This window comes from Alexandromys fortis, unplaced genomic scaffold (assembly GCF_014885135.2).
Source record: "Alexandromys fortis isolate MF-2015 unplaced genomic scaffold, M_Fortis_MF-2015_v1.1 scaffold_158, whole genome shotgun sequence".
NCBI lineage: Eukaryota > Metazoa > Chordata > Mammalia > Rodentia > Cricetidae > Alexandromys > Alexandromys fortis.
In genome coordinates this window covers 3,695,669-3,722,874 of record NW_026068039.1, presented here as the reverse complement: position 1 = coordinate 3,722,874, position 27,206 = coordinate 3,695,669, and the positions used below count along the sequence as shown (strand labels likewise).

The window sequence follows — 27,206 nt, the reverse complement described above, 5'->3', positions numbered from 1 at the left end:
CCTCTCAGAGGACAAAGCCTCTGAAAGGACTATAGTGAATTAGTCCTGGTGCTGGTGGACATCTCAGACCTGAGTCCCACATAGGGAAAGAGAAAAGTGTGATCTCTATGAAGCAGTGGCACCTCTGGTATTTGTCTTTGGGTCTTATAGCGGTCACCATTCTACTCCAGGCAGATTTTTATCTTCCCTCTCTCAATGCAAGCATACTTTTTCATGTGTTTTTATTTTATTTATTTAAAAATTATTTTATTTACTTGATTTCATGTTGTGTTTTATCACTATTGCTAACATCTGTGTAAAATGTCTCTATACCACATTCCAAACTAGTCACACAGCCATTGTTTTAGGAACCAGATTAATAGGTTAGAATCATTATTCATTTAGTAACTATTATTCTTAAAAAACGATTAGAGAGCTGCTGCAAACGGTTCCCGGGTGGGCTGGCGGAGCCCGCCATGAGGGCGGCTACAGGAGGGCACGCTTCCTTGGCCCACGGTGGCGGCAGGTAACAGACACGTAAACACAGGAAATAGCCATAAGTATTTATTAAGGAAGGGGGAGAAAGAAAGACAGAGAAAAGAGATAAAAGGAGAGAGGAGAGATAAAAGAAGAGAGAGACAGAGAAAACGCGTGCGCACGCTAAGGAAGCAGAAAGAGAGAGAGGGGTCCCAAGATGGCGATGGGCGGGTCAGAGGTTATGGGAGTGGGCGTGGCTAGGGCAGGGACCCAAGAATATCAGTAACTAGTAAAGATATATAATACCATCAGAGGTATCTTTGTAAGTATCTAAAAAGTGGCTGTGGTTTTAGGACGCCCTTGTTCTCTGGCCTTAGAAATGTTTGTCATGGGTAGCTGTCTTAATTCCGGTGATTTCCCTATGGACCAAACGCTTCTGGGGGTTTTCTGAAGAGCCACACTTTGAGATCCTGTGTTGGTCAGCTTCCCATCACTGTGGCCCTGCCAGAGATGGTTGACAGCCTAAAAGAGAAAAGGATTTTCTGGCCCAGGTTCAGGGGAGTTCTTTGACCCCCTTGCTGCTGGGCCTGTGGCTTCACAGTGCTTCATGGTAGGAACACTCGGCAGAGGAAGTCCACTCACTTTGTGGCAGCATGAATCAGAAAGGGGAGGGCAGAGGCCAGAATACCAGTACTCCTTCAAGAATAGACCTCCAGTGGCCTAACTTCCTTCTTCAAGGCTTCACGTCTTCTTTTCTTTTCTTTCTTTCTTTTTTTTTTTTTTTTTTTCAGAGCTGTGGAGTGGACTCAGGGCCTTGCAAGCACTCTGCAACTGAGCTCAACCCCAGCCCCCAAAACTTTATTTCTTAAAGGTTCCACAACATCTCAGCAGTCCTTCAATACTGATGACAAACAGTTAGGACATGGGCCTTCAGTGGGCACTCCAGATCCAAACTGTACCACTCCTTAATGGGCATGCATCCAATTCTAGAGCCGTTCTGAGGTTTTGAAAATGTTTCTAAATCAGCAATTTTCCATCCCAATGTATTTTTTTTCTGAGACTCTTATTTCGGGTTTGAACCATTTACAAATAGAAATAGCAAGCCTAAACTGGTTTCTTTTTTATCTACCCCTCCCCCCCAGAAAACAAGCTTGCTAGAGTCTGCTTTGTAGACGGACTTTTCTGTCCCACTAGCCATATCCCAAATAACCACACATAGACTTATTATTAATTATAAATGCTTGATCAATAGCTTAGGCTTGTCTCCAGCCAGCTCTTACAACTTAAATTAACCCATTTCTATTAATCTATGTCCTGCCCCGAAGCTTGTTTACCTTACTATGAACTTCCCATGTTGCTTTTTCTGAGTCTCATGACCCCTCTCAGACTCTGCCCTTCTCCCCAGTATTCTCTCTGCTCCAAAAATCTGGCCTAGTCATTTTTTATTAACAACGTAAGCAATACATCTTCACATTGTACAAAAGGATTATTTCACAACACTGCTGTTTTTGTTTCTGTTGTTGTTTTTGTTTTTCGAGACAAGGTTTCTCTCTGTAAACCAGGCTGACCTTGAATTCACAGAAATCCACCTGCCTCTGCCTCCCCAGTGCTGGGATTACAGGTTTGTGCCACCACTGCCTGGCTAACACTACTTTTTTATAATCTATTTTCCCTTTTAATTTTTATTTTATGTATATGTTAGCTTTGCCTACATGTATGTCTCTGCACCATATGTGTGCATTGCCTGAGAAGGCAAAAAATGGCATTAGATCCCCTAGAGCTGGAGGTACATGGTGCTGGGAACTGAACTCAGGTCCTCTCAAGCACTGACCATCTCTCCATCCCCCATAAAACTACTTTTACAATATCTTTTTGCTTCATCTTTATTGCGTTTGAAATTCTGAGTCATTTTTGTTCCTATTATTTTCTCAGAGCTATTCAAATAATTTTATAGACAAGGCCTATTTCATGGATACATCAGACTCTTAAGTAGATAAACTGGCTTGAGAGCTTGATTGAGGCCCAGAGTCTGGAAAAAGAAAGATTCTGCATTTTCCAAATACTTGGTGCCAGCCTTTTTGGTGCCTAAATCCCATAATATTATTATCAAGAAAAAGATTATTTTAAATTACCATACTTTCGTCTGCTTAGTGAAAATTTCCTTCCATGCTGAGTAATATTTATTGAAAAGCTATTAAATGCTAGTCCCTTTACAATAATGTATTGTTTCAGTTCTCACAATAAATTCTTAGGGCTAGAGAGATGGCTTAGTGGTTAAAAGTACATACTGCTCTTACAGAGGACCCAAGTTGGATGCCTAGAACCCCCTTTAGGTGACTCACAACTACCTGTAACTTCAATCCCAGATCTGATTGCTCTGGCTTCTGTTGGCACTGTACTCATGTGTACATACCCTTACATACATACACATAATTTTTAAATAAATTCTTTTCTTTGATTATTTTTATTATATAAATAGTGGGATTAAATCTAGAATTGAAGTCTAAATTTGTTCAATTTCAAAGCTAAATAATTTTTTAAAATATGTCATTGCTAGAGTCTGCCTGGGGCATCTCAGTGGATAAGGGTACTTGCCTACAAGCATGAGGAATAGTTTGATTCCCAGAATTCATATACAAGTCAGGCAAGCATGATGGCTCCCAGTAATCTCAGTACTCTGAAGATTCTCTGGGCAAGCTGGATAACTAGACTAGAAGGAGCTGGTGAGCTCTGTGTTCAGTGAGAGACCTTGCCTCAATAATCAAGTAGAAGGCAGTCAAAGAAGACACCCAATATCAACTTCAGGTCTTTATATGCCAACACACACGTGTGAAAACATACATGCATGTATACTACATATATGTGGACACACACAAAGAGAGAGGGAAAGAAAGAGAGAGATCAGCAAAGGTTGTCTTTACATAGGAATAATGTCCATGGCTGTTGAATCATGAAACTATTCACCCCCTGAACTAAGATGCCAGAATCAACCAGACCTGGATGGTTCTTTTCCCTTGCACTGCTAGGCAAGTACACTGGGGATGGAACCTAAGGCCTTGCTTCATGCCTGGCAAATGTCCTGCCATCAAGCCACACCCCAGTCTTCAGTCATTCCCACTGCTGCTAGTTACTGTTTCAGCATCTTTTGTGGCTGTCACATTGCACATGCAAGCTTCTCTGCATTCTATACAACGTGTACAGCATCTTACTGCAGACAACTGAGTATCTCTACAGACTAACATGAGATCATATCTCTTTAGCAGTGTTCCCAAATGTTACAAAACAGTTTCAGGCTCTGTCACGGCGCTAGTACACAGACAGTTTACTTTTCCCTTGTCCTGGTTTGCCTCTGTGTGCTGGGCAGTAGCTTGGAAATCTGATGTCGCACCACTGGGGATATATTGCCATGGTTGCTAGTTCATGCTTTTCTCCCTTGGCAGCTGGGATAGCACCTTATGATAACCTGAGAGCTAGTCCTAAGGGAGGAGGCTTCCAGGGCCATTCCAGTTCCATTCTTCCCAGTCCAGCACCCTAAGTGCATGGCATCTTCAGTGATAAGTTCTGAAGCAACCAAGGACATTGGCAATAGGCAATATTGTTTTGGGAATCTCTTGGACTGCCTGACCAACAATTCAAAGGGAGGTTTCCCATGCTGGGCACTAGGGATTTTGTTAGTCTATGGCTCTTGGAGGGATTGTTATGTAATACGTATTTTTAGGTAAATATGAAGTAATATATTTACCCATGGCTTTTTCAAACATCCTTAGTGTTGTTTATTCCTTCTCCCTTCCTGACCCTGTGTTTTCTTCCCTTCCCCTTCCTTAATTAAAGCTCTTCCTGCCATTTTTCATTTCCTTCTTCACAACACCTGTCCTACACTCCCCTCTCTAGAGCTCCTGCACTGCTCACAGTGTTGGTCCCTTTTCGCTTGCCCAGTTTGTATGTTTACTCCAGGCTATCTACACCTAAAGATTCAGAACTGGAACCCAAAATTAAGAGAGAATATGTTGCATGTGTCTTTCTGGGTCCAGTTCACCTCACTTACCAAGATTGTTTTTCTAATCCTCATTATTAAGTCATTTGACTTTGACACTTGAGAGTACATTCTGGCAAGTGCTGAATAAATCCAGTAAGTGATAGTTAAAATAATTAGTATCACTTGTAGTAAGAGGTCCAGCGTGCACTAGTATCCTGATGATGATCAGTCCAGATACTTTTTTGGCCACCTGGGAGGGCATCATTGTCCTGGAACGTTCCTTAGAGAACCTTACCATCTCTGTCTGCTTCTTGAACCACCCGCTGACCTGTGTGGTGCACACATGTTTTGTCATGGGCAGCACTCAAAATACCGCGAATATGTTCTTGCTGCAGGCACTGAAGACAAAAGCATTCAGCAACAGTTTGGGTGCTGACTCTTATCCCAACTCTGAAGGTTTTTGTTTCAGTTATAAAAATTTCTGAATTTGGGCCTCAGTTAATTCTGCACTAACTTTCTTAATTGAGGAAATGTTTGATTTTGAAAGCGTGTTCTCACAGACACCTTGAATTTAGATGGAGAGCTTTCTGGAATGATGTTAAACTGATCAGGGGAAGAAGCATTAGGTTCCTGACCCTCTATAGATTGTCTTCTTCACATCAAAATAGAGATATAGCTGGTTTCTTTGAGATCCACTCCATGTGTTTCATCAGCTCTACTGTGCTGTGATTGTTAGTCCTGAAAGATGACGTCCTAGGAAGCATAAAACAATCTAAACCAGTGGTTCTCAACCTTCCTAATGCTGCAACCCTTTAATACAGTCCCTCATGTTCTGTTTACCTCCAACCATAAAATTATTTTCATTGCTACTTCAAAACTGTAATTTTTGCTATTGTTATTAATCATAGGGTAAACATCTGATATTTTTGATGGTCTTAGGCGACCCCCTGTGAAAGGGTCGTTTGACCCTCAAAGGGGTCACAACCAGAGGTTAAGAACTGCTGATCTAAATGGTCTGTATGGGCTTTATTTATGAGTAAAGGTGTGCCCACTGGACATGCAGGTGCCGAAATTGCCACTTTTTCTTTAACTTTCTTCCTGAGGGTTTCCTCGTGCCTGGGTTTTGGGAACTCTTGTGGGGTAATGGTGCTGTGTGCCAGACAGAGCCACTGGGCCACCTGGAAAAGACTAAACAAAGGTGCTGCCCTCAGCTGTATATTTAAAATGCCTTATTTTGAAGTTTAAATTTTTTTCATTTGCATGGAGAAAGCTCACGGTAATAGTTTATTAACTGCTTAATCTACAATAGACATCTAAAGAACAGGTTAATATATGCTATTTTTATAGAAAATGTGAGCTCCTTACTTTCAGGTTTTAAATCTCATTTTGTGAACAACAAAGAAGACAGTGAATTAAATTCAGGCTTGTACCAGTAAAGAGTCTAAAAGATAGGACACTCGGCTCCTCCTTATGAAAACTTACTGAATACTGTCATATCCATGGATCAGTGCATCAATCGATGCTCACCAGAAAAACTTCCTGCAGTAGATGGGAATTAGCACAGAGACCTACAACTAGACACTACAGAGTGAGAGACTTTGGAGCACTCAGTCTCTAATGGGATGTCTTCATCAAGCCCTACCCTCAGGGCTCAGGGAGCAAGGCAGCAAAGGAAAGAGTGTAAAGAGCCAGAGGAGACAGTTGACTCCAAGGAAAGACTTCCAGACACAACAGGACAGATGCACATAGGAACTCGAAGACACTGTGGCAGCACACACAAGACCTGCACAGGTGTAAGCCAGGTGGAGTCTAAGTACTGAGAGGGGAAAGTAGATAGTTTTCTCCAAAGGAATCTCACTGAGTGTATCAACCACACTCCAGAGCGGGCCCTAATCTCAGTAGTTGGCCAGCACAAAACAAACTCTGTGTTTCTTTGTTTGTGGACTTTTTGCTTAGTTTTGTTTTGGCTTTTTTTTCTTATTGGTCTTTTGCTTGTTCTGGAATTTGGTTTTGTGGTTTGTTTGGTTTTTGTTTTTTTTTTTTTTTTTTTTTTTTAGAGAGAGAAAGAACATAAAGTTGGTAGGGAGGCTCTGAGAGGAGCTGGGGGGAGAAAACATGATCAAAATATTAATAAAAATATTCTCAAAGAAAAAAAAAAGAAAAGCTAGTTATGAGCTCCTACTAAGATGCCCTGGGGTTCTCTGTGCACAGAAGCACATGGTGGGCCAGGTAAAAAGCAGCCCCTCCGTGATTGCTCCTGAAATGAAGGTGCATATTCATATATATGCTTTGGCTTCCTATCAAGTATATATTCTGAAAAGTCAAATTGAGTACAAAGTCCACTTTAACTTCAGGGAATGTAGAAAGTGAGTAAAGGCCACCTGCAGAAGCCTTTGGCCTGAACAAGACTGTCCCTCCCATTGTGCAGCTCCCACTTTCTCCAGGTGCATCCTGAAACCCCACGGTCCTCTCCTGGACACATGTTCCTTGGAGCCTGTTCCCCTACCCTCTCCTCCCAGCGACTTGTGTGACCCCTTAGTCAGATGAACCACTGCTTCTCCACAGCACAAGTGTCCCTGCCACTGCTCATGTCTCTCACATGGGAAAGACCTTGTCTCGTTTTGTCTCTTACCTAAGGACTGGCTTTATGTGGCAGATACTTGGTAAACATTTGTTTGCAAACTTGAATTTCCCCATGTCTATATCCTGTCCTAGTCTTCCTTCACGTAAAGTTCCACTTTTAAAAAGTCAGATTAGAGGGCTTTTGGCAATTCTTTCAAATAGAGGCTTTTCATTTCCTTGTAGAGCGGGAGATGCCCAATGTCAAGTCTTCCCACACAGCTAATGCCCCAAACCATCAATGTTGTTCCTCAGGAAGCCATTCTGTGCCTCATTGCCTTGCTGGAAATATAATAGCATTGTCTGAGACTGACTCAGCTTGAATGCCATTAAAGAGCAATGAAGGGAAGAGTTACATAAAAGGTCCAAGTTGTTACTGTAAATGCATTCCAAAGACCACTTTAGTGGTAAATTATTTTATGAGAGCACCAAGCTTCACTGTACCAAGACTTTGTCTTTTCTTTTACTTTTTTTTTTAAATACAAATATATTGTGAGTTACCTAGGCTGTGCTTTAAAATGGTGTGTGCTTGGCAGGTGCCTGACAGAGTCTGAAAGGAACTGAGAGCCTGATAGTAGGGAGCTGCTGGGCAGGTCTGGAGCGAACGATCTTAGGGCTGAACTCTGAGAACACAGATCCCGTGAGACTGTCAGTGTAGGTGGTATATACTCAGTATTTACTAAACCTGTGCTTCCTTAGGCAGCCCTAGGCCGTTTAGAAGAGACCCAGGTGAGTGCAACTCTTCTCATAGCTAGCACTGTGCACTCCATTAGCAGGTCAAAGTGTGCGGGTGATGTGAGCCTGGCATGCCTCTGCTCTGATTGCAGGAGTTTTTCATGTTTAAAATGACATTCCTAAAACTCATGCTGAATGGGGGTGAAATTTTGTTCCTGTTCCAGATGGTCAAATAGGTTATCCTGGGTGCTTCTTTGTTCTAAGAAAAAGTCGTATGAGCTTCAGTGGCCAAGAGGCTCTCAGCTGGGGTGAATGGCTCATCATTGCTTGTACATAGTCATAAACTGTTTCCAGCTAAGCATTAGATCCCTATGTTGAAATAGGGAGCGGCGGGGCTGCGTCCCCAGCTACCCGGCCACCTGCTAGCTTATGCCCGAAATAACAACACACAAACTGTATTCTTTTAAACACTGCTTGGCCCATGAACTCTAGCCCTTACAGGCTAATTCTCATATCCTGATCAACCCATCTCTAATAATCTGTGTGGCATCAGTCTTACCGGGAAAGATTCTAGCCTATGTCCATCCTGGGTCTGAGCTTCATGCATCTGCCTCGTCTACCCGGGAGAGCTGAGCATGGCGTCTCTGCTCCAGAGCAGAGCTGTCGAGTCTGTCTGAGGAGTCTTACCTCACTTCCTCTTCCTCCTGTTTACTCCTCCCACCTATGTTCTCACCTATCAGGGCCAAGGTAGTTTATTTATTACTTAATCAATGAAATCAACAGATTGATATATGACACTCCCACATCAATGTTAACTCTTTTTCTTCTGGCATCCTTAACAGTGCTCAGAAGACCAGTCTTGTATGTGTTTCCCAAACTGCAACTTAGCAGGGCCTATCACTAGTGCCCTGAAGGTTTTGTGTTTCATCGTGATTGTCCCTCAAGGTATAACTCCAATACTGTGTTGTGAGTGTGCTCTTCCAGAAGACTCTGAGTATCTTAGGAACAAAACACGAAAACCAGACACTGCTTATAGCCTGATGTCTGATACAAATGTGAACTGGGCACAGGAAATTCTAGATTGCTTGAAGTTAACTAGAAATTTAAAAGGAGTTTGAGGGCTTGAAAGATGGCTCAAGGGCATTTAGCACCCACATCAGTCAGCTCACAAACTGCTTATAACCAGGAGATCTGATGCCCTCTTCTGATCTCTGCAGGCACCAGACACATGTAGTGCATGGACATTCATGTAGGCAAACATTCATAAACATAAAGTAAATACATTAAAATAATAAATTCAGAATCCCTTATAGGCAGAGGCTGCATGTTCATTTTCTAGCTGTTCATACCCAAATAATCACACAGAAACTATATTAATTATAACACTGCTTGACCAATAGCTTAGGCTTCTTATTAACTAACTCTTACATTTTAAATTAACCCATTCTTTTTTTTTTTTTTTTTTTTTTTTTTTTATTTTACCACAAGGCCTGTGGTTTGCCAGTAAGGTTCTGGGATATCTGTCTTCTTTGGCAGCTACATGAAGTCTCTCTGACTTCATCTTCTTTTCTCCTTGATCTCTGCTTTTAATTCCTGCCTTGTTCTATTCTACCATGCCATAGACCCAAGCATCTTTTTTTATTCATTAACCATTAAAAGCAACACATATACAGAAGGACTTCCCACACCAATCTCTAGGTGTAGAATATAGGTGTTAGTATTTTTAATAGTGTGTGTGTGTATGTCTGTGATTTGTATACATGTGAGCACTCAGGTATGCACTGTACATATGTGAAAGACCACTCTCAGGAGTTGGTTATTTTTTCCACTTTGAGTTGTGGTCTCCTTGTCTCTTCTGCTGCACTGCACCTGTGAGCTTCTAAACATTTTCCTGTCTCTGCCTCCCACCTCCCTGTAGAAGTCCTGAAGTTACAGATGCAAATCCAACTTCTTACATAGATTCTGAGGATCAAACTTGGGTCATCTGGTGTACAAATCCAATACTTTGACCTCTTGAGCCGTCCATCTCTCCCACTATAATCTCTTTTCTTCAAATTCTTATCTAACAAATTCTCTGAAGCCCTATTTAAGAGAAAGACATCATTCTTGGTACCACAGGAATACAAATGTGCACACCATGCCTTGAAGGACTTCTGCCTTGTGCTGCCCATGCTTCTGAGCTTAGATATAATTGAATGATGGATCTTTGTAGAGGCATAAGTAGGGTTTGGACTGTATCCTGTTAGGTCATCCTGGTAGGCAGGCAAGCCTGAGGAGTAGAACCAACAGTCTTGTTTGCACATGGTCTGCTTCTAAAGCTGTCTGGGTACTGAACACTGAGTTCTCTGGACTCAGAACTTGCCTCATTCTACAGTCATTCATCAGGAAAAAGGTGACCTGGGAATGGGTGAGGAAAGTACCATTCATGTGTTCACCTCAGTTTCAGCAAAGAAAGTACTGGGGGTTCTGTCCTCGGGAGCTTGCAGGCTCATCTAGTAGAAGAGAGGGAAAGGAGAGAGGGAGAGAAGGGGAGGAAGATATTGTAGCTTGAGAGACCAGCTCTCAAGGCTGAAACCAGGATGTGAAGACAAGGTCCACAGCGTAGCTAAACTGAACTTAAGGGTTTTCTATCTGAGGGGTAAAGACTCACATACACAATTTGAGGGTCATTTTCTTTTATTATTCTGTAGCTCCAATTCCCTTGCTCTAATTGTCTCCAATTCTCTTTAATTCCAATTCTCTGTTTCAATTCTCCCCTGCTTATTTGTTTACCTAGCTTAAATACATTTTTACAGGAGGCTTGAGGCAATAAGAAAAAAATTACAAGAATTACATCTCATTGGCCATAACACATACCTTGGATAAATGATAAGGAGCTGAGCCATTTACCATGGCAACACATAGGCGGGGACATGGTGCTTGGCACCATCCCAGACAGTGGCATTGAAAATGTCTCAACCCTCAAAATATATTCTTTTATCCTGTTTCTAACACCAAATCATAAAAAGGGGGGAACCTTGTAACTTTGGCTGCAAGGCAAAACCATCTTTTGCAGTTCTGTGATGTGGGAGTGTCATATCAATCTGTTGATTTCATTGGCTGAGCAATAAAGAAACTGCTTGGCTGGCCCTCATAGGTTAAAGCATAGATGGGAGGAGAAAACAGAATAGGATGCTGGGCGGAAGAGGAAGTGAGGTCAGACTCTGCTCTGCTCCCGGAGACTCAACAGCTCTGCTCTCTGGAGCAGAGACACCATGATGGACGGAGGCTAGAATCTTCCCGGTAAGCGCACCTTGGGGTGCTTACACACATCATTAGAAATGGGCTAGTCCAGGTGCGAGAATTAGCCTGTAAGGGTTAGAGTTCATGGGCCAAGCAGTTCTTAAATGAATACAGTTTGTGTGTTGTTATTTCGGGCATGAGCTAGCCAAGCTGCCGGGGTGTTGGGGACGCAGCCCCGCCGCTCTTATTTCAACAGTTCTGGATAATTGTGAAACTTTACCCACAGTAGCTGGACTTGATTAACTGATTAATTGTTATTTGGAACCTAAACAATAAACAGTTAGTTAGCTGAACCTTGAGTTTTATATCATAAACTGAGATTAGAAGTTTGTGTAGAGTATTAATTGTGAAGGAATTTAGTAGGGAATGACTGCTGACCTATGTTATCAACCAAGTTTAGTTAGAGAAATTGGCATGGTATTTTAGGATGCTTTGTGTTAATAACCTTGGTTGGACATCTGTGACTTTGTCCTTGTGCATATCTGTAAAGTTTTTAATATATGATCTTTTTATAAGAACATTCAGTCCAGTTTGAACTTTCTCTGAGGTAAAAATGAGTTGATTGTGTGTAACTTGTCTTAGACTGGGGAGAAATTGTTGTTTTCTTGTGTTCATCTGAGTAAAAGGGAAAAAGCAGGCTTTTAAGTGTCTTATAGTTCTCGTGGGACAATAGATCTAGTATATGCTCTATATATCACAATTATACAGCTTAGCGAGAAGTCATCTTCCTGACCATCCATGAATATATGTGCCCCCCCCCCCAGATTGAGTTGCAATCATGAGTCCACATATACACACCACATGAGATTACACTCTACAATGCAGGTATTTGGAAGACACTATGGCTGATTTTTCACATGTGAAATTACAGACAGGAGCAAAAGTTTTCAGAGTCAATGGTCCTGCAAGCCTTGTCTGAACGAGATTCTCCTCCATCAGAAAATCATTCCTCTGGTGGGTTGATATCTGAACACTAGTTGTCACCTGCTGTATATGCTCATAGACTCTGACAGGAAGAGATAGGAAGAAAGTTTTCTATAGGAACCTTGATTTCTGTTCAGAGGACAAAGTCTCATTCTGTATGGAGACAGGAATGATTTTTTGGGAGGGTATAGGCAAGTTAGGCCTTAAAGGCACAGGAATATTTCAAGCTGGGGAGGGAGTGTCAGAGAATGCAGCCTGAGAGAAGATCAGAGAGAAAGGTCTTGACTCCATGGAGAACTGTCAAGCTGCCTCAGCCTAAGGTGCAAGGAAGTAAAGAAAGCTAGGGTTATGAGGAAGACAGGACCTGGATTATCCAGATCCTTGTGCCCCTTTAGGGGAGGAAGGGATATATATGAAAACAGACACAGTCTACAGAACTGGTGACTAAGAAAGACACGGATGACAGTGGCACTATTCATCTGGGGCTGTTGCCTCTGACCTTTGTGGTCTGGACTTGTCATCTACTAAACTTATTCAGAGTTGCTGTCCAGCCTCACCCTGAGCTGTTCTCTCCTTAGGACTCATCAACCCCTGGGCATTTTGAGGACTTTCAGTGCACACTGGCACAATATGGGAAGAGACAAGGAAAGATGAACTCAGGGTCTGAAATGCCCAAGTGTGGCTAGAAACACCACTGCCCAGTGCTGGGCTGAGATGGACAGCCAAGGGTTGCTCAGTCTACTGGGACAGGACTTGCAACTGCAGCTTATATGGCACCAGCAGTTCCACTCCAGGGCTTTCTGCATTCTTACTTTATTTTTCTTGATTGTCTTGTTCTAGAACTGTCTCTTTGCCTTTCTCATTTCTTTTTGGAAAGCACAAAACAGTTCAAAGATGAGAGTTTTTCTCTCCAAAATCAAGCTCTAATACATGAAACTTGGTCTTTCTGCTGTTCTTTTTATTACCCCTAGAATTTTGGTTTCTTTGGAATGTAGGGGGAGTGGGTTGTGGTAGCAAATAAAATGCAAAGCAGATTGTTAACATTCTTAGCTTGGCGAGAAATGTGTGGGAACCACCAACCCAAGTTCTCTGAACCCAAAGCACACTATTGGTTAGCAATGCTAGCATTATCCAGGATTTGGTAAGAGGAAGTAAGAACTTTTTTTTTTTTTACTAAAAACACCCAAGAGTCCCTGTGTTAGGCTTTAGAAAGTGACAAGATGCTTTTCTTTTTCTTTTTTTTTTTTTTTTAAAGATTTTAGGCTTGAAATCTAGAATTTTAAAATAACTGTGGAGCGGGGGCTAGAGAACTGACAAGTTGCATGAGAATGGAGCAAATTATCAAAGCATCCCATTAGTGGGCGGGGGCTGAGGTCCCCTGTGGGCCAGAAAGAAGCCTGGCAGCTCAAGAGATGGGCCACTTTTGCTCCAAGAAACTCAAGATTTCTAGAATGTTCTTCCCCACAGTTCTTACAACTCACATGCTTATGGCTGGTAAGTGGCTCTGTGTTGCCAGAGAGAGCATCTGATGCCTGATGGGTTTTGGCTTTTTGAGAGAGTCTTACCCTGTATCCCTGGCTGGATTGGTAGTCACTAAGTAGTCTGGGTTGTCCTCATACTTACTATGTAGCCCAGGCTAGGCTCAAACTCATGCCAATCCTCTTGCTCAGTTTCCCAAGTGTAGGGATTATGAGCATGCAATTACAAACATGCACTACCACAGCCTTTGGTTGTCTTAACCTGATTCCCTCTACCCAGTTTCAAAAGAAATGTCTAAGAACATTTGACCCTACATCAAGAAACCAACAATTGTACACATAAAAATTCAACTGAGGGTAATCAGAAGATCTCAGCAATTTCAGAAAATACTGGTGTACTTAAAACCCCACAGAACATGACAGAAAATAATCATCATCTGAGCACCAGCTGCATGTGTGCCATGTTGCTTAGATGCAGTATACAAGAGTAAATCCATAAAAGAAAATTTCCTTGGTGATACCCATGAATGCCCTGAGTTCCTCCTGGTTTTCTCCTTTTCTTGGTCATTATCTAAACAGTTTAATCCTTGCCATACTTTATGAAATTGGCATTATTATCCTTGGTTTACAGTTAAGAGTGACTGAGGCTTAGAAGAATTAAATCCATCAACTGCCTTTGGCTATCAAGTAGTGACACAAGAATGTGAACCAGGATCTGTTTCTAAAGGCCCACATGCTTTCACCATGGCAAGTGGATGCCCCCCACCCCACCCCCACAGTCAGTGCCCCACCCCTAAGCCTGGTTTAGCAATGCAAGCAACTTTGGGCATTTGTCATACATAAATGTTAATGAAATCCTTCCCCTGCTTTGGATGGAACCCAGAGCAGGATAGAATAAGCCTGCCACCTTGAGGCTGCCCTGTAGGGGAAGGGTATGGGCTGTATTCAGGGCAACTGGATGGCAAGTCCCTGTGCCTTCAGCCAGCTGTCTGCCAGGCTTTCTGTGGGAGGACAAGCTGACTCCCACACACCCTCAGAAATGAAAGAACCTATCATAGCCTAACATCAGAAGAAGGAATCTTTATCTTTGTGGGAATAAAATGAAGAAAGAGTGGCAAGTTGTAATTTTCTTCCCCCTCCCACGCCCAAATAATCTAGGTATATATTTTGCATGTGGGGTGCATTTGGGCATGATCTATGAAGGTAATTTCTGTTCATTTGCTCGGTTTTGAGTGAGGGAACATCGTGCTCAGAAATTCTGGCAGCACATAGATTAAAGCCACTGAGCTGACTTATTGACATTCTGCAGCTGCAGATCACACCCTGGGCTTCCTCTCATCAAAGGCTATGCGTGTAGAGCCAGTGCTGACTTATTAATAAAGATCAGGCCTTTATTTGATTATTTATCTAATCAAGATTCACCTTCAGTCTAAGCTCATTAAGCCTGTTGCTAATGGAGTGTGCTTGAGGTGAAATTACACTCCGCGACACAGAGACTGAGTTCAAGCTTCACAGCCAAGACAGATACAGAGCACATAGTAAGTTCGGCTCACCCAGGAGTGGAAGGAGGTCACCCAGGGGTGGGACAGAGCATGTTAGCTACCTGTTCACCAAAGAGAATGGACACGTTTCACAAGGCTAGCTTTGAATGTAGAAATTAAATGTAGCAGAGCAAAGGTGACAAGCACTCTCATTATCTCAGACAACCAAGAGTGATACCCACAATGTGGAGTTAGACTCAAGATGCTGGTGCACTGGGTGCCACAAACCAGCTCCTGGAGACTTCTCTAGACTGTTTGCTTCACTTACTGTTCTAACATGGTCGCAACACAAACCAACGCCAAAGCATGTCTCCTGCCTCTCACAGGAGGGCTCATCATCCTTTTACCTTGCAGAGCTCTGCGCCACAGATAAATCTGCATGACCTCTTGTCCAGTAGTAGGAAGTTCCATTTTTTCCTACCACTAGGAAGTTTCCCGCTACTGCAGTGCCACACTGAAAGTGGGCCTGTCCGTGAACACAGAGTTGTGGAGGCCATGTGTCCCCTCCTTCAAAACACAGCAACTCAGACTTGGCTTCATAGTGGGCTAAATTATGTGTCTAGGCAGATAAGAGAGAAGACAGCTAAGGGCTTCCTGAGCTCATATCCTCAGTCTCTGGGTTCATGCTGTGAGAACTGACCAAGTGACATCACCAAAGAGCGAGAGACCCCTCCAGTCTTTTATCACCTTCAGAATCTGGGTTAAGACCCATTTATGGAGAAACACACAGCTCTCATCCCTGAATTCATCGAGACTGTATGGCAGGCACAGTCATGAGGATGCGACCTTTGCCCTCCAGGAGCTTACAGTACCCAGACCTGGACAGACAAGGAGTACAGTGTGGAAAGAGTGGCAGCGAGAACGTGGGGGCGGAACATGTCGTACTCGTTCATTCGTTCCAGGCAGATGACATATCAGGATCTGTTGGAGGTGCTGAAGGTGGGGTCAGAGGTGATGGCGAAGATGCTGCCTGACTGAGTCAGCGAAGGGCAGAGTCTAAGTAGCAGTGAAGAAGAGAGGAGGCTGTGCGACCAACTTCTCAGAACGTGGAGTCTACCATAAAGGCCATGAGTATTTCTTAGTTTTGAGTTTGTGATAAACACTGTGCCCCAACAGTACTCATCACCCCACATATCAATGGCCCTTCCAGGAACATCCTCCCTGAGAGCTGGTGTAGCCATGGCCAACACTCTGCAGTCCTTTTATAGCTTACAAATATCAGCAGTGGGTCTAAATAGAACAGGGTAGTGATGAGAACAATTGCAAATACAAAACTGTCCCTTCTTCCAGGGAATCTGCCTCGAACTCAGGAGCTGCCCTGTAGGTCAGAAACCTTACCCTCACACTTTAAAACCTTTTGTCTTGGGACTTAGGAGGTGTCTTAGTTAACTTTCTATTGCCACAATAAAATACCATAACCAAGGCATGTTACAGAAGGACAGAAGGAGGGGTTTGCTTTGGCTTACCATTCCAGAGAGATAAGAGTCCATTGCCACGGAGGGAAAGCAGGCTGGCGTGGCAGCTGGGGCAGTAAGCTAAGAGCTTACATCTCAAACTGTGAACAGGAAGCTGAGAGCAAAGCTGAGGAATGGCACAGGTCTTTGAACTCTCAAAGCCCACCCCTAGTGACGTGCCCCCCATGACATTCTTCCTCCAGCAAGACCACACCTCCTAAACTTCCCCCAACAACAACACCAACCAGGGATGAAGCATTCTAAACCTCAAGACTCTGGGGGGCATCTCATTCAACTCACCACAGGAGGAGAGAATAAAAACAAGATGCATGCAGCAGATTGATGTTTCTGGTCACAATGGGTTGGAAAATCTTACACAATTGGGCTTAAAATCCTAATTCTGTATGTATTATGTCTGCTCCCTGTTTCCATCCCTGAACCTCTGAAGTAGCCCTTGAGATTCTTGCCTTACTTTTTAATCTGTTTACATGTATGGCCCCTTCCACTCTGTTAACTTCTTGCTGTTTGGAGGCTGTCTCACTGTGTAGCCTTGGCTGGCCTGGAACTTGCTATGTCAACTCCCTATGCTGGCCTCTGCCTCCCCAGTGCTGGGATTAAAAGCATGCACCGCCGTGCCCTGCCTTCGCTCCGTTACTTTCTAAAGAGTTGGTGGGAGCACAGCTTACCCATCTTTTTGAGCTGTCACCTACCGTTATCTTGCCAACAGTGAGCATTTAGTGAGCATCTGCTGAATAAACCATGGTGTCCAGTAAGGGAAGAGACCGGCTAGGCATTTCATCTCCCAGTTCTTCCGGTCTTCCTTTACTCTCAAACCTGAAATTTACCGAAGAGCCCTTCTCTCTTCAAATGGAAAAGCATGAAGACAAGAGGGCAGTCTGCAGTGATGAGGCATGGAAAAGATAGTCCTTGATTGCTACATCCATGAAATCATTGCTAACAACCAATATTCTTACTGGAAAGGGAGTGCTCACTGTGCGAACGACATTGCAGGGTCTACTCCGAATGATTCTTATGTCTAAGTAACGGGAAATACTGCATTGCAGCGACACAGTGACATTAAGTTTGTCTGTGAAACACATGAAAGACATTGCTGTCACAGAAATTACCTTTGAAATAGGTGCCAAAGAAAAGGCCAGCGAGCCGATGCTGCCAACTGCGCTAGGAAGGGAGGATGTCCGCTGTAAGGCTTCTGCTCCCAAACACCCCCATTTCTGTGCTTCATTCTCTTAGGCGGAATTGGCTGTGTGGGCCGAGACAGGGGACAAGTTCGGAAATGCCTTGATGTGGTGGAGATCTACAATCCTGACGGGGACTTCTGGCGGGAAGGCCCACCTATGCCAAGTCCCCTCCTCTCACTGCGAACCAATTCCACCAACGCGGGTGCAGTGGATGGGAAGCTCTATGTCTGCGGGGGATTTCATGGAGCAGGTACTGGTCTAGCTATAAATATAGCAGGGACCTCTTGGCATGGACGTCTACCTCCATTATGCTGCCTGGTGGTCAGTGCTTGCTTTCCAGAGTAGTCGGACACTGGCAAAAGTCTGGTTGCCAGGGCCCAGTGGCCTGCAGAAGCTCCCTGGATTCTCTGGCGCTTCACCTCTACGAAATGGTGAGTATTCTGTGGGTTCAAGTGTATAGTACATCTAGTACATGGCAGCCATTCAGCTCATAGCAGCTGAGTATGAAGGGAAAAGAAATAGAAGAGAAGGCAAATCCCTGGTGGTAGTACTAAAAGAAAAATTTCAAAACAGGAGGGATGTGGAAGCAGAGGGATGAGCAGAAGTGTTGGTTTTTAGGTTTTTACCTACCAAAGCAGAAAACCCTTATATTACTCACTACCACCAACTGGAGTATACTGAACACTTTTCTGAAATGATGCCTAATGTATGTATGTATGTATGTATGTATGTATATATATATATATTTACACACACACATGCACACGCACATACACACACACAATTTTCAACAACCAAACAAGAAACTTAGAAGATAAATGAGACAAACACATGAAGTGTTTGTTCTTTATTTTTAACCTTTGATGAAAAGGTGTTTTTCAGATAGTGTGGGAAATTTAAAAATAGGCCAGGGTATTAGATGATATTAATGAGTTACTTTAGAGACAATAATAGTATTGTATTTTATATAAATTCAAATAAAAATATTCTGAACAGTTAGAGATTGCATTTGAGTATTTGCAGGTGAAAATGATGCACTGTCTGAAATCTGCTCTACTACAGCAAATTTTTGATGTTTATTATTTAAGTATGTATGTGAATGCCACATGGTGACCTCAGAAGCCAGAAAAAGGTATCACATTCCTGGGAGCTGGATATATAGGCAGTTGTGAGTCACCACCCTGGGTAGGAGGAACCTATCTCAGGTCCTCTGAAAGAGGAGCAAGTGTTCTAAACCACTGAGCGATCTCTGCAGCCCAACAGCAGATTTTCTCAGTAGAAGGAAGAGCTGGAACCCATTCTGCCACGCTGATGAATGTGGTCATTATTAAGACTGGATAGGTTTGTGCTGGGCTATGCTGCCTTCACCATTTCACTGCTGTGTGCTGGAAAGTGCCCATGACTTTACTTTTTCTTCATTTGTCCTTTAGAGACTTTCCCAAAAAGTCTTTAAAGTTTTTATTACATCTTATTTAGTGTGTGTGTGTGTATGTATGTATGTATGTATGTATGTATGTATGTATGTATGTGTGTGTGTGTGTGATGACTTGAGTGTGGCGGTCCAAGAACAACTTTTGGGAGCTGGTTGTCTCTAAGAGTCCTGGGGATTGAACTCAGGTTGTCAGACATGGCAGGAAGAGACTTCACCTGCTGTGCCATCTTGCCAATCCCAAAGAGATTGGTTTTTATAAAGTTAGTATCTCTTACTTCTTGAACATTAGCCTTATTTGAGGTTGTCTTCTCTCACAGTAGCAAGAAAACTGATCATATAGGAAATCTAAGTGCAAGTCCTGCCTGTGTGAGGAGGTCTGGAGCTTTGAAAGATTGCCTGATGAGGGTTCAGGCACTGAGCTCTCCTCAGTTTGGTCTGTGAACTCTATTGGTCACCTGACTGTTGACCAGAAAAGAAGGGCAGAGATACAAGAGCTGGCCCAGGTCCTCTGAGAATGGGTGGTCATCAGTATCTAAGGTGCTAGGTGGACAGCTTTGCCATATGTCTGGGTCCTACCTTCCCTTGTACCGAGTTGAGAACCTGATGTCCCCTGGTTTTTCAAAGGTATGATAAACCCATCCTACATGTGGAACTCTCCTTGGTTACATAACAGCCAGCTGGAGGGAAAGATCAACCTTAAGAGCTCCCAAAGCCCATTTAATTCCTTAGTTCTAAGGTGATAGGTTGCCTGGGGTTTGCTGAATGAATTGTCATTGAGATTTTATGCAAGATAGAACAATCAGATGACCGCATGCTCTTGTGACCTGGGGTTGTCACCAGACCTAAAAAGACTGTTTTTTCTCTCCTTGAGTGACAATATACAGTTATTTACTTATCTAGGAAACCATAATCAAGGAATTCCCTCCTCCCCTTCCCCTGAGTAGACAGCATTTCACTCTGTGACCCATAGTGGCCTGAATTCACTCTGTTACCCAGGCTAGACCCCAACTTGTGACAATCCTCATGCGTCAGACTATCAAGTGTTGCAGTAACAGGCATAAGCCACCAGGCCTAACTTCCAGTCTCTTTTAATATTGTCAATTCTGTAGATGTTAATTAAAATGCATTCGTGAGATCTTCAGCATTTGATTTGTAAGACATATGCGTTAGCACACAATGAACAGTGATTTGTTCTTGGTGAAAATAGCAAATTGAACACCTTTATTTTCCCTCCAAGTCCCCCTAAAGTAATAGCAGAATAAACACAGTCTAAGAAAAGAGGAAGGACAAAAGCAGCACAACATTGGAACTTGGAGCGGACGAGCACATAGTGACCAGACCTGAGACAGTTTAATCCTAAACTGGAGTGACAAGAGAAAGGAGAGCTGGTTGGTACCACAGAGCCCCACATACCCCACATACCTGGCATCAACAGGTGACTCTGGGTGGAGGAGTAAGAGTGATACTGAAAGCATGAAGGGTACCTGAAAGACAGGAAGCCCCATCACCGGAACCTCATAGAGAGACAGAGCCTTCATCCCAGAAGGGATGGAGTTGAGGATGGGCTCTGAGGTCAGGGGTCTAATACTAAAGATGGGGATTAAGAGATCACACGGAGTTGAAATCCCCAGCTTTCTTCCTTCCCTGACATCTAGAATTCTGGCAATTTTACCCTACAGAAACCATGACTGAGCAAAGCCAAACCTGACTACCTATGATGAGACTCAGAAAAATTTTACATGATATCTCATGTCCCCACACACATACACACACATATGCATGTGTGTTTGTATATGCATGTGTGTATGTGTATTTACACATATATGTGTATCTATGTGTAAATATGTATATTAACAAGGTCTCAGTATACAGTCCACCCTGGCCTTGAACTTGTGATCCTTTTGCATCAGCATTCTAAGTGCTGGAACTTGGCTACCTCATGTCTAAAGATGAGCAAACAGCTAGATCCTTGAGGAAAACATATAAAGCAGCGTAGCCCAGAAGAGCTGGGACTATGCTAGGAGGAACTGCAGTCTGTGAGATGAAGTAAATGCTGTGTTGAAGGAACAGAGGATGGATCGTGAAGAGATTTCCAGAAAATTAAGATGTGTAGCAGTTATTGAATCTACACTGGAAATGTGGCAAAGATAGTTGATGAAACTTCCCAAAAAGAAGAGTAAAGAAACAATTGTAAAATCAGAAGAGAAATGAGGTCCAGGAGGCCCAGCCTTTGAGTAGCAGAACCTCTGGCAAAGAGAACAGAAAGTGGACAGGAATGTGTCGTCCATAGAGTAGATGAAGAGAAACTCCAGAACTGAAGTCACTAGACTAGAGGAAGCAACCAAAAGCCCTGAGAAGCAGGTAAAACCAGACAAAGCCAAAGCGTATCATTGTGACATTAGAGACAAACTTGATCTCAAAATGCTCTAAAGAGAGGAAGAGTTTTATCCAAAGCACCTAGACTCAGACTTCTGAACTATGATGTTGGAAGCTAAAAGAAAATGAAACCAATGCATTCAGAATTTCTGTGGAAAACCACTTTCCACCTACATACCTAAATGTATACAGAAAAAGGATTAAGCAGTAGAAAGAAAGAGGAAACTCCTGAGAGGATGAGGGGATACCCCAGGAAAACAACCGTTGTACAGACCTGGGGAACAGCAGTGCAGAATGGAGCTATCCCCTGGCTGTGGGGAAAAGGGCACTGGATCCAACGTGGGCGCTAGGAACTTAACTCTGGTCCCTCTGCAAGAGCAACAGTGTTCCTACCTGCTGAGCCATCTCCCCAGCCCCTAAATCACAATAATTTTAATGTTTTAGATACTGATGGCATTGCAGTGAAAGCTAACAACAGTAAAACAACATCAAAGAAGACACCAGGTTTCATTCCTTTAATATTTGGTGTGGCTCAGCCAAGATGACATAAGAACTAAATGTTGAGCTAACCAATATTGTGCCTTTATTGTTCTATAAAAATAAGAAAGTAGAAAATAGACAAGTATGCTAAGGGTGAGAAACGAAGCTAAGTCCTACATGGGAGTCTAAAAGTTCTCAATGTCATTGTCTTTATCTGTTTCTGTGGCTACCACAAAATCTCTGAAGTAGGGTACCTATAACAAAAAGCTTATTTAGCTCACAGTTTTGGAGAATAGAAGTTTATTTACTCAAATGACCCCAACTGTTTGGCCTCTGGTAAGAGCAAGCTCCTTGGCTGAGTCACTGCATGGGTGGATGGTGGCAGTGTGTGCAGAAGGGAGAGGTCACATGGCAAAACAGGAAGCCCAAGTAACTCAGGAGCTATTCTCTCTTATTTTTGTTTTATGAGACAAAGTCTGAATTGTAGGAAGTCACTATGTGAGCCAGGCTGGCCTTGAACTTACAGTGGGCCTCCTGCCTCTGCCTCCTGAGTACTGCAGTTATGGGCATGAGCTACTAGGCTACACTCAACCAATCTGGAGCACTAGTCCCAGGCCCCATGAGAGCTGCACCAACCCCTTATAAAGAGCAATCCCAGGATCTGCTCACCGTCTGCGAAGCCTCACCTATTAAAAGCCCCTGCCTCCCAGCCCCACCACTCTGGAGACAAAGTCTCCTCCATATGAATCTTCAGAGAACAAACTCAAAGAGTTTCCAGAGCACACCCGCCTTCATCTGAGAAATCAAGAATGAAGTGTTATAAAATGTTATTTATAGGACTGGAGTCAGTGCCGGGAGAAGCTGACAAGTGGGAAGAGGAGCAGTGGGTAGGGACAGCTTCTTCAAGGAATTACAGGGGTACAGTCATCTGACCCTTCATATCATGTGACTATGAAACTGAGAAAACTAGAACAAAGTTTACAATATGCAAATCAAGCGTGAATAAAGAGGAATGGCAGGGGAGCACTAAGGAGTCTGCTGGAGACCAGTCCCTGGGGGCTTGTGGGATTCTCCTGTCTTCTGGGCAGAGACACAGGCTATTTTTTAAGCATCTTTGTATAGCAGATGGCCTTAGAAGACACATTATCTCCCTCCACAGCAAAGGCCAGACAGGCTTACTGGTCCTTGTGAAAGTCTTACGTTTCCCAAGCCCGGGGTTTCTTTCTAGCACTCACAGGTGGTAGCCGGCATTCTTCCAGTCACTCTGAGATTGTGAGCTCAGATAGCATTTAAAACGTTGACATGCAGCAACAGTAGCCATGCAGCAACCGCAGCGTCAGCAGCAAAGAACACTGTCCTTCCTCTGGGACTCTGGACTCCTCTGTCTTCTTCGGCCCCCTGAGTCTGCATCAAACTAGCTTAGAAAAACCCAGAGCCTTCTTGGTTTTGACAGAGTCCTAAGTCTCTCCCAGGAGGTTTTCTTCTCCACTTCCAACATGAACTGAGGAAGCCAGCATTGTTTCAAGGCCAGAGCTTACAAGACCAGTCTCTCACACATTCTTACAAAACATAAATGAGCATACATTTCTCAACTTATTCTGTTAATTCAGTGTTACCCAATTAAAAAAAAAAAAGCAAAACTCAGAAGCTAGGGATATGGCTCAGTCAGGAAAGTGCTTGCCATGTGACCTGGGGACCTAGGTCTGACCCCTCAGAACCTTTTTAAGAGGCCAGGAATACTCCTGTATTTCTAGCACTAGGAAGGATCCCAGGGACTCACTGCCCAGCCAGTCTAGCTGAATCAGTGAGTTCAGAGAACAATTCTGTCTCACAAAATAAGGTAGGTTGGACTGTAGAGATGGCTCGAGGGTTAAACGCATGTACTGTTCCTGTAAAGACGGGAGTGTGGCTCCCAGCAACCACATCAAGCTGCTCACAGCTCTATTCTGGATCCAGAAGATCTGAGGTCCGCTTCTGGCTTCCACAGGCACCCACATTCACATATCCAGACAAACATACATACACATAATTAAAAACAAAATAAGGAGCTGGAGAAATGGCTCAATAGTTGAGAGCAGAGGCTGCTCCTCCAGAGGACTGGGATTTGATTCCCAACACCTACCTGGCAGTTCATAAACCACCTAAAACTCCACTTCCAGGGGATCTGACACCCTTTTCAGGCCTCCTTAGACACCAGGCACACATGTGATACACAGAAATATATGCAGGGAAAATACCCATACAATTAAATATTTTTAAATACAAAACAAAAATAATGTGCAGAGTCATTGAGGAAGACACTTGATATCAACTCAGGCCTCCATCTGTACACTCATGTGTACACACACTCACACACATGGCACATGTACACATGTAGACACACAGAAGAAATCAAAGATTGCAAATGCAGAACTCCTCAACAAAATCCCAGCAACTGATCCAGCAACACACAAGAAGAGTTATGGATCATGACCAAGCAGGACTCTCCTAGACACTCAAGGCTGACTAATTCTCTGGAAACTGATCTATATAACACACCCATGACTAGAATAAAAGAAAAAATGGGATAGTCATCTTGAGAGATGATAAATAAAAGACAACAAAATGCAGCTCCCACTCACCGCAAACACTCGGCACAGTGACTGAGCCCTAACACATATCTGTGGGAAGACCACGGCTGACATCATACTTGACGGGAAGACAGGAAGCTTTGCCCTGAGAATAATAATACAACATAATGTTCAGCACTGTGCTGGGAACTGCTCAGGGCAATTAGAAAAAAGGAAACACGAGCAGCCAGATTATAAAGTAATAAAATATGACATTTTCTTGTATTTAGAAAATTCCGAGAGTTTTTTTTTTAACTTATTGAGTCTAAGAAACAAGTTCAGTAAGGTTGCAAGATGCAGAATTAATGTACAGAAAAATCATATTTGGCCGGGCGGTGGTGGCGCACGCCTTTAATCCCAGCACTCGGGAGGCAGAGGCAGGCGGATCTCTGTGAGTTCGAGGCCAGCCTGGTCTACAAGAGCTAGTTCCAGGACGGGAACCAAAAAGCTATGGAGAAACCCTGTCTCAAAAATCCAAAAAGAAAAAAGAAAGAAAAAAAATCATATTTGTATGCCTTTACAACAAGCAATCCAAATGTTAAAATTAAGAAAACATTACATTTATTGTGCCACCAAACTAAAACACTTAGGAATAAATTTAACAGGAGGCACAGAACTTGTACATTAAAAAGTACAAAATAGGCCAGGTGGTGGTGACACACGCCTTTAATCCCAGCACTCGGGAGGCACAGGCAGGTAGGTGAATCTCTGTGAGTTTAGGCCAGCCTGGTCTACAAAAGTTAGTTCCAGAACAGGCTCTAAGACTTCAGAGAAACCCTGTCTTGAAAAACCAAAAAAAAGTACGAAATAATTAACAATAGTAACAATAATAATAGCCCAGAGTTGGAAGGGTGGCTAAGGTATTAAAAGCGCTTGTTGCTCTTGCAGAGGACCCAGATTTGGTTCCCAGCACCCATGTGGCAGCTAACAGCTGTCTGTAACTCCTGTACCATAGGACCCAATGCCCTTTTCAGTCTCTGAGAGCACTGCACACACATGGTACACAGACATATATACAGGCAAAACACCCATACATAAAAATTGATAAAATATTCAAAAAATGTAAATAATAAACCAAATAAGTAGTCAGGTTAGTAAGATGTTTTAAATCTTAAATGGAGTTAGCCAAAATGAATAACTCCATAGTTTTGGGGGGGTTTTCCTGTGGGCTTTTTATTTTGTTTTGTTTTGGCACTTTTTTGTCTTATTGATTTTTTATTTGTTTTGATTTTAATTTTTGTGATTTTGTGTTTTTTAAAGAAAATAGAACATAAAGTTTGGTAGGTAAGCAGGTGGATAGAAGATCTGAAAAAAGTTGGAGGAGGAAAAAACATGCCCAAAATATATTGTATGAAAAAAATTTACATGGAGATGCAAGAGACCTTTATAATAAGAGCCAAAATACTCACTTCAAAGCTGTGACAGTCCAGACTGTGGGGTTCCAGCAAATTACACTGAACAGCTCAGTGGGAAAGCCCTGAGCATTCAGAAGTGACCCCTTCTATTACAGTCACTTGGTTTGCAACAAAGCTTCTAAGATAGTTTAATTGGGAAAGAATCTTTTGCCACCAAATTGTACAGGAATGATTGGATATACACATGCAAAAGAGTGAAATTGGACCCCTACCTCACACCATGTACAAAGATGAACTCAAAAGGGTAAAAGAAAAAAAAAGATGTAAATATCATCGCTAAAGCTACCAAGTCTTGGAAGGAAATGAAGGCATCTTTGTGGCTTTGAATTATATATACACTGAATAGGCAAGTTGTTCTAAGAGCATTTTTTTAAAAAGACAACTGACAGAATGAGAAAAATTGTCAATAATATATCTGACAAATAAGAGACATATCTAGACCATATAAAGAAATCTGGTTCAATAGCAAAAGACAGGTCACCAACTTTTAAACAATTATTTCTTCTACTTTTTGAGACTATTATATAATCATATAATTTCCACCTTCCCTTTCTTCTCAACAAACCCTCCCCTATGCCCTTCCTAAATGCATAAATACCCCTGATCAGTCTGTATAATGTTACTTGTATGCATGTTTTCAGGACTTACCATTTGGTATTAGCCACCCAGCTGGTGTGCTCTTCTCTGGGGAAGGCTACCTCTCCCCCTCCCAGCATTCATGGGTTGTCTGTAGTTCTTGGTGTAGGGAGGGAATTACCAATTTGTTAATTGATGACAAACCTGAATAGATATTTCTCCAATGAATGTAAACCAATGACCAAGTGCTGGACATCACCATTGCCACCAGAGAGGCTGTCACAAAAGGATAGATGGATAGATAGATAGATAGATAGATAGATAGATAGATAGATAGATAGATAGATAGATAGATAGATAGAAACAAGTCTTGACACGTACTGGGGAAGTCAGGATCCTCACACACTGGTGAGGGCGTAGGTGTGCAGCTGCTGTGGAACATGGCCAGCACTTCCTTAAAGGGTTAAACTCCAGTGGCCCATGTGACCTAGCAGTTCACCCCTAGTGCACACAGAAGGCCTTCAACTCTGTCTCACAGAAGCTCATGCGGTAGAGTCCACACTGCAGTGTCGTAAGAGCCCAGAGGTGGAAACAATGCACATGCTTAACAACTGATGGACAGCTAGATACAAGGTTCTGTAGTCACACAGCAGAATTGCATTGAGCAACAAATGGGTTGCTAATGTGTGCTCTAGCACAAGTGAATCGTGGAAA

General features: G+C 42.9%; 1 protein-coding gene across 4 annotated transcripts in view; it reads left to right on the top strand.

The window, feature by feature from the left end:
• Positions 1-27,206, top strand: part of Kbtbd12 (kelch repeat and BTB domain containing 12) — a 78,709-nt gene that overhangs the window by 28,794 nt on the left and 22,709 nt on the right. For 3 of the 4 annotated variants that reach the window (XM_050165447.1, XM_050165448.1, XM_050165449.1), the window contains exon 5: positions 17,657-17,854. In XM_050165447.1, the coding sequence (XP_050021404.1) occupies positions 17,657-17,854 (198 nt within the window). Of the gene's footprint in view, positions 1-17,656; positions 18,036-27,206 lie in introns of all 4 variants that reach the window. The other variant, XR_007595888.1, reaches the window with a different exon arrangement.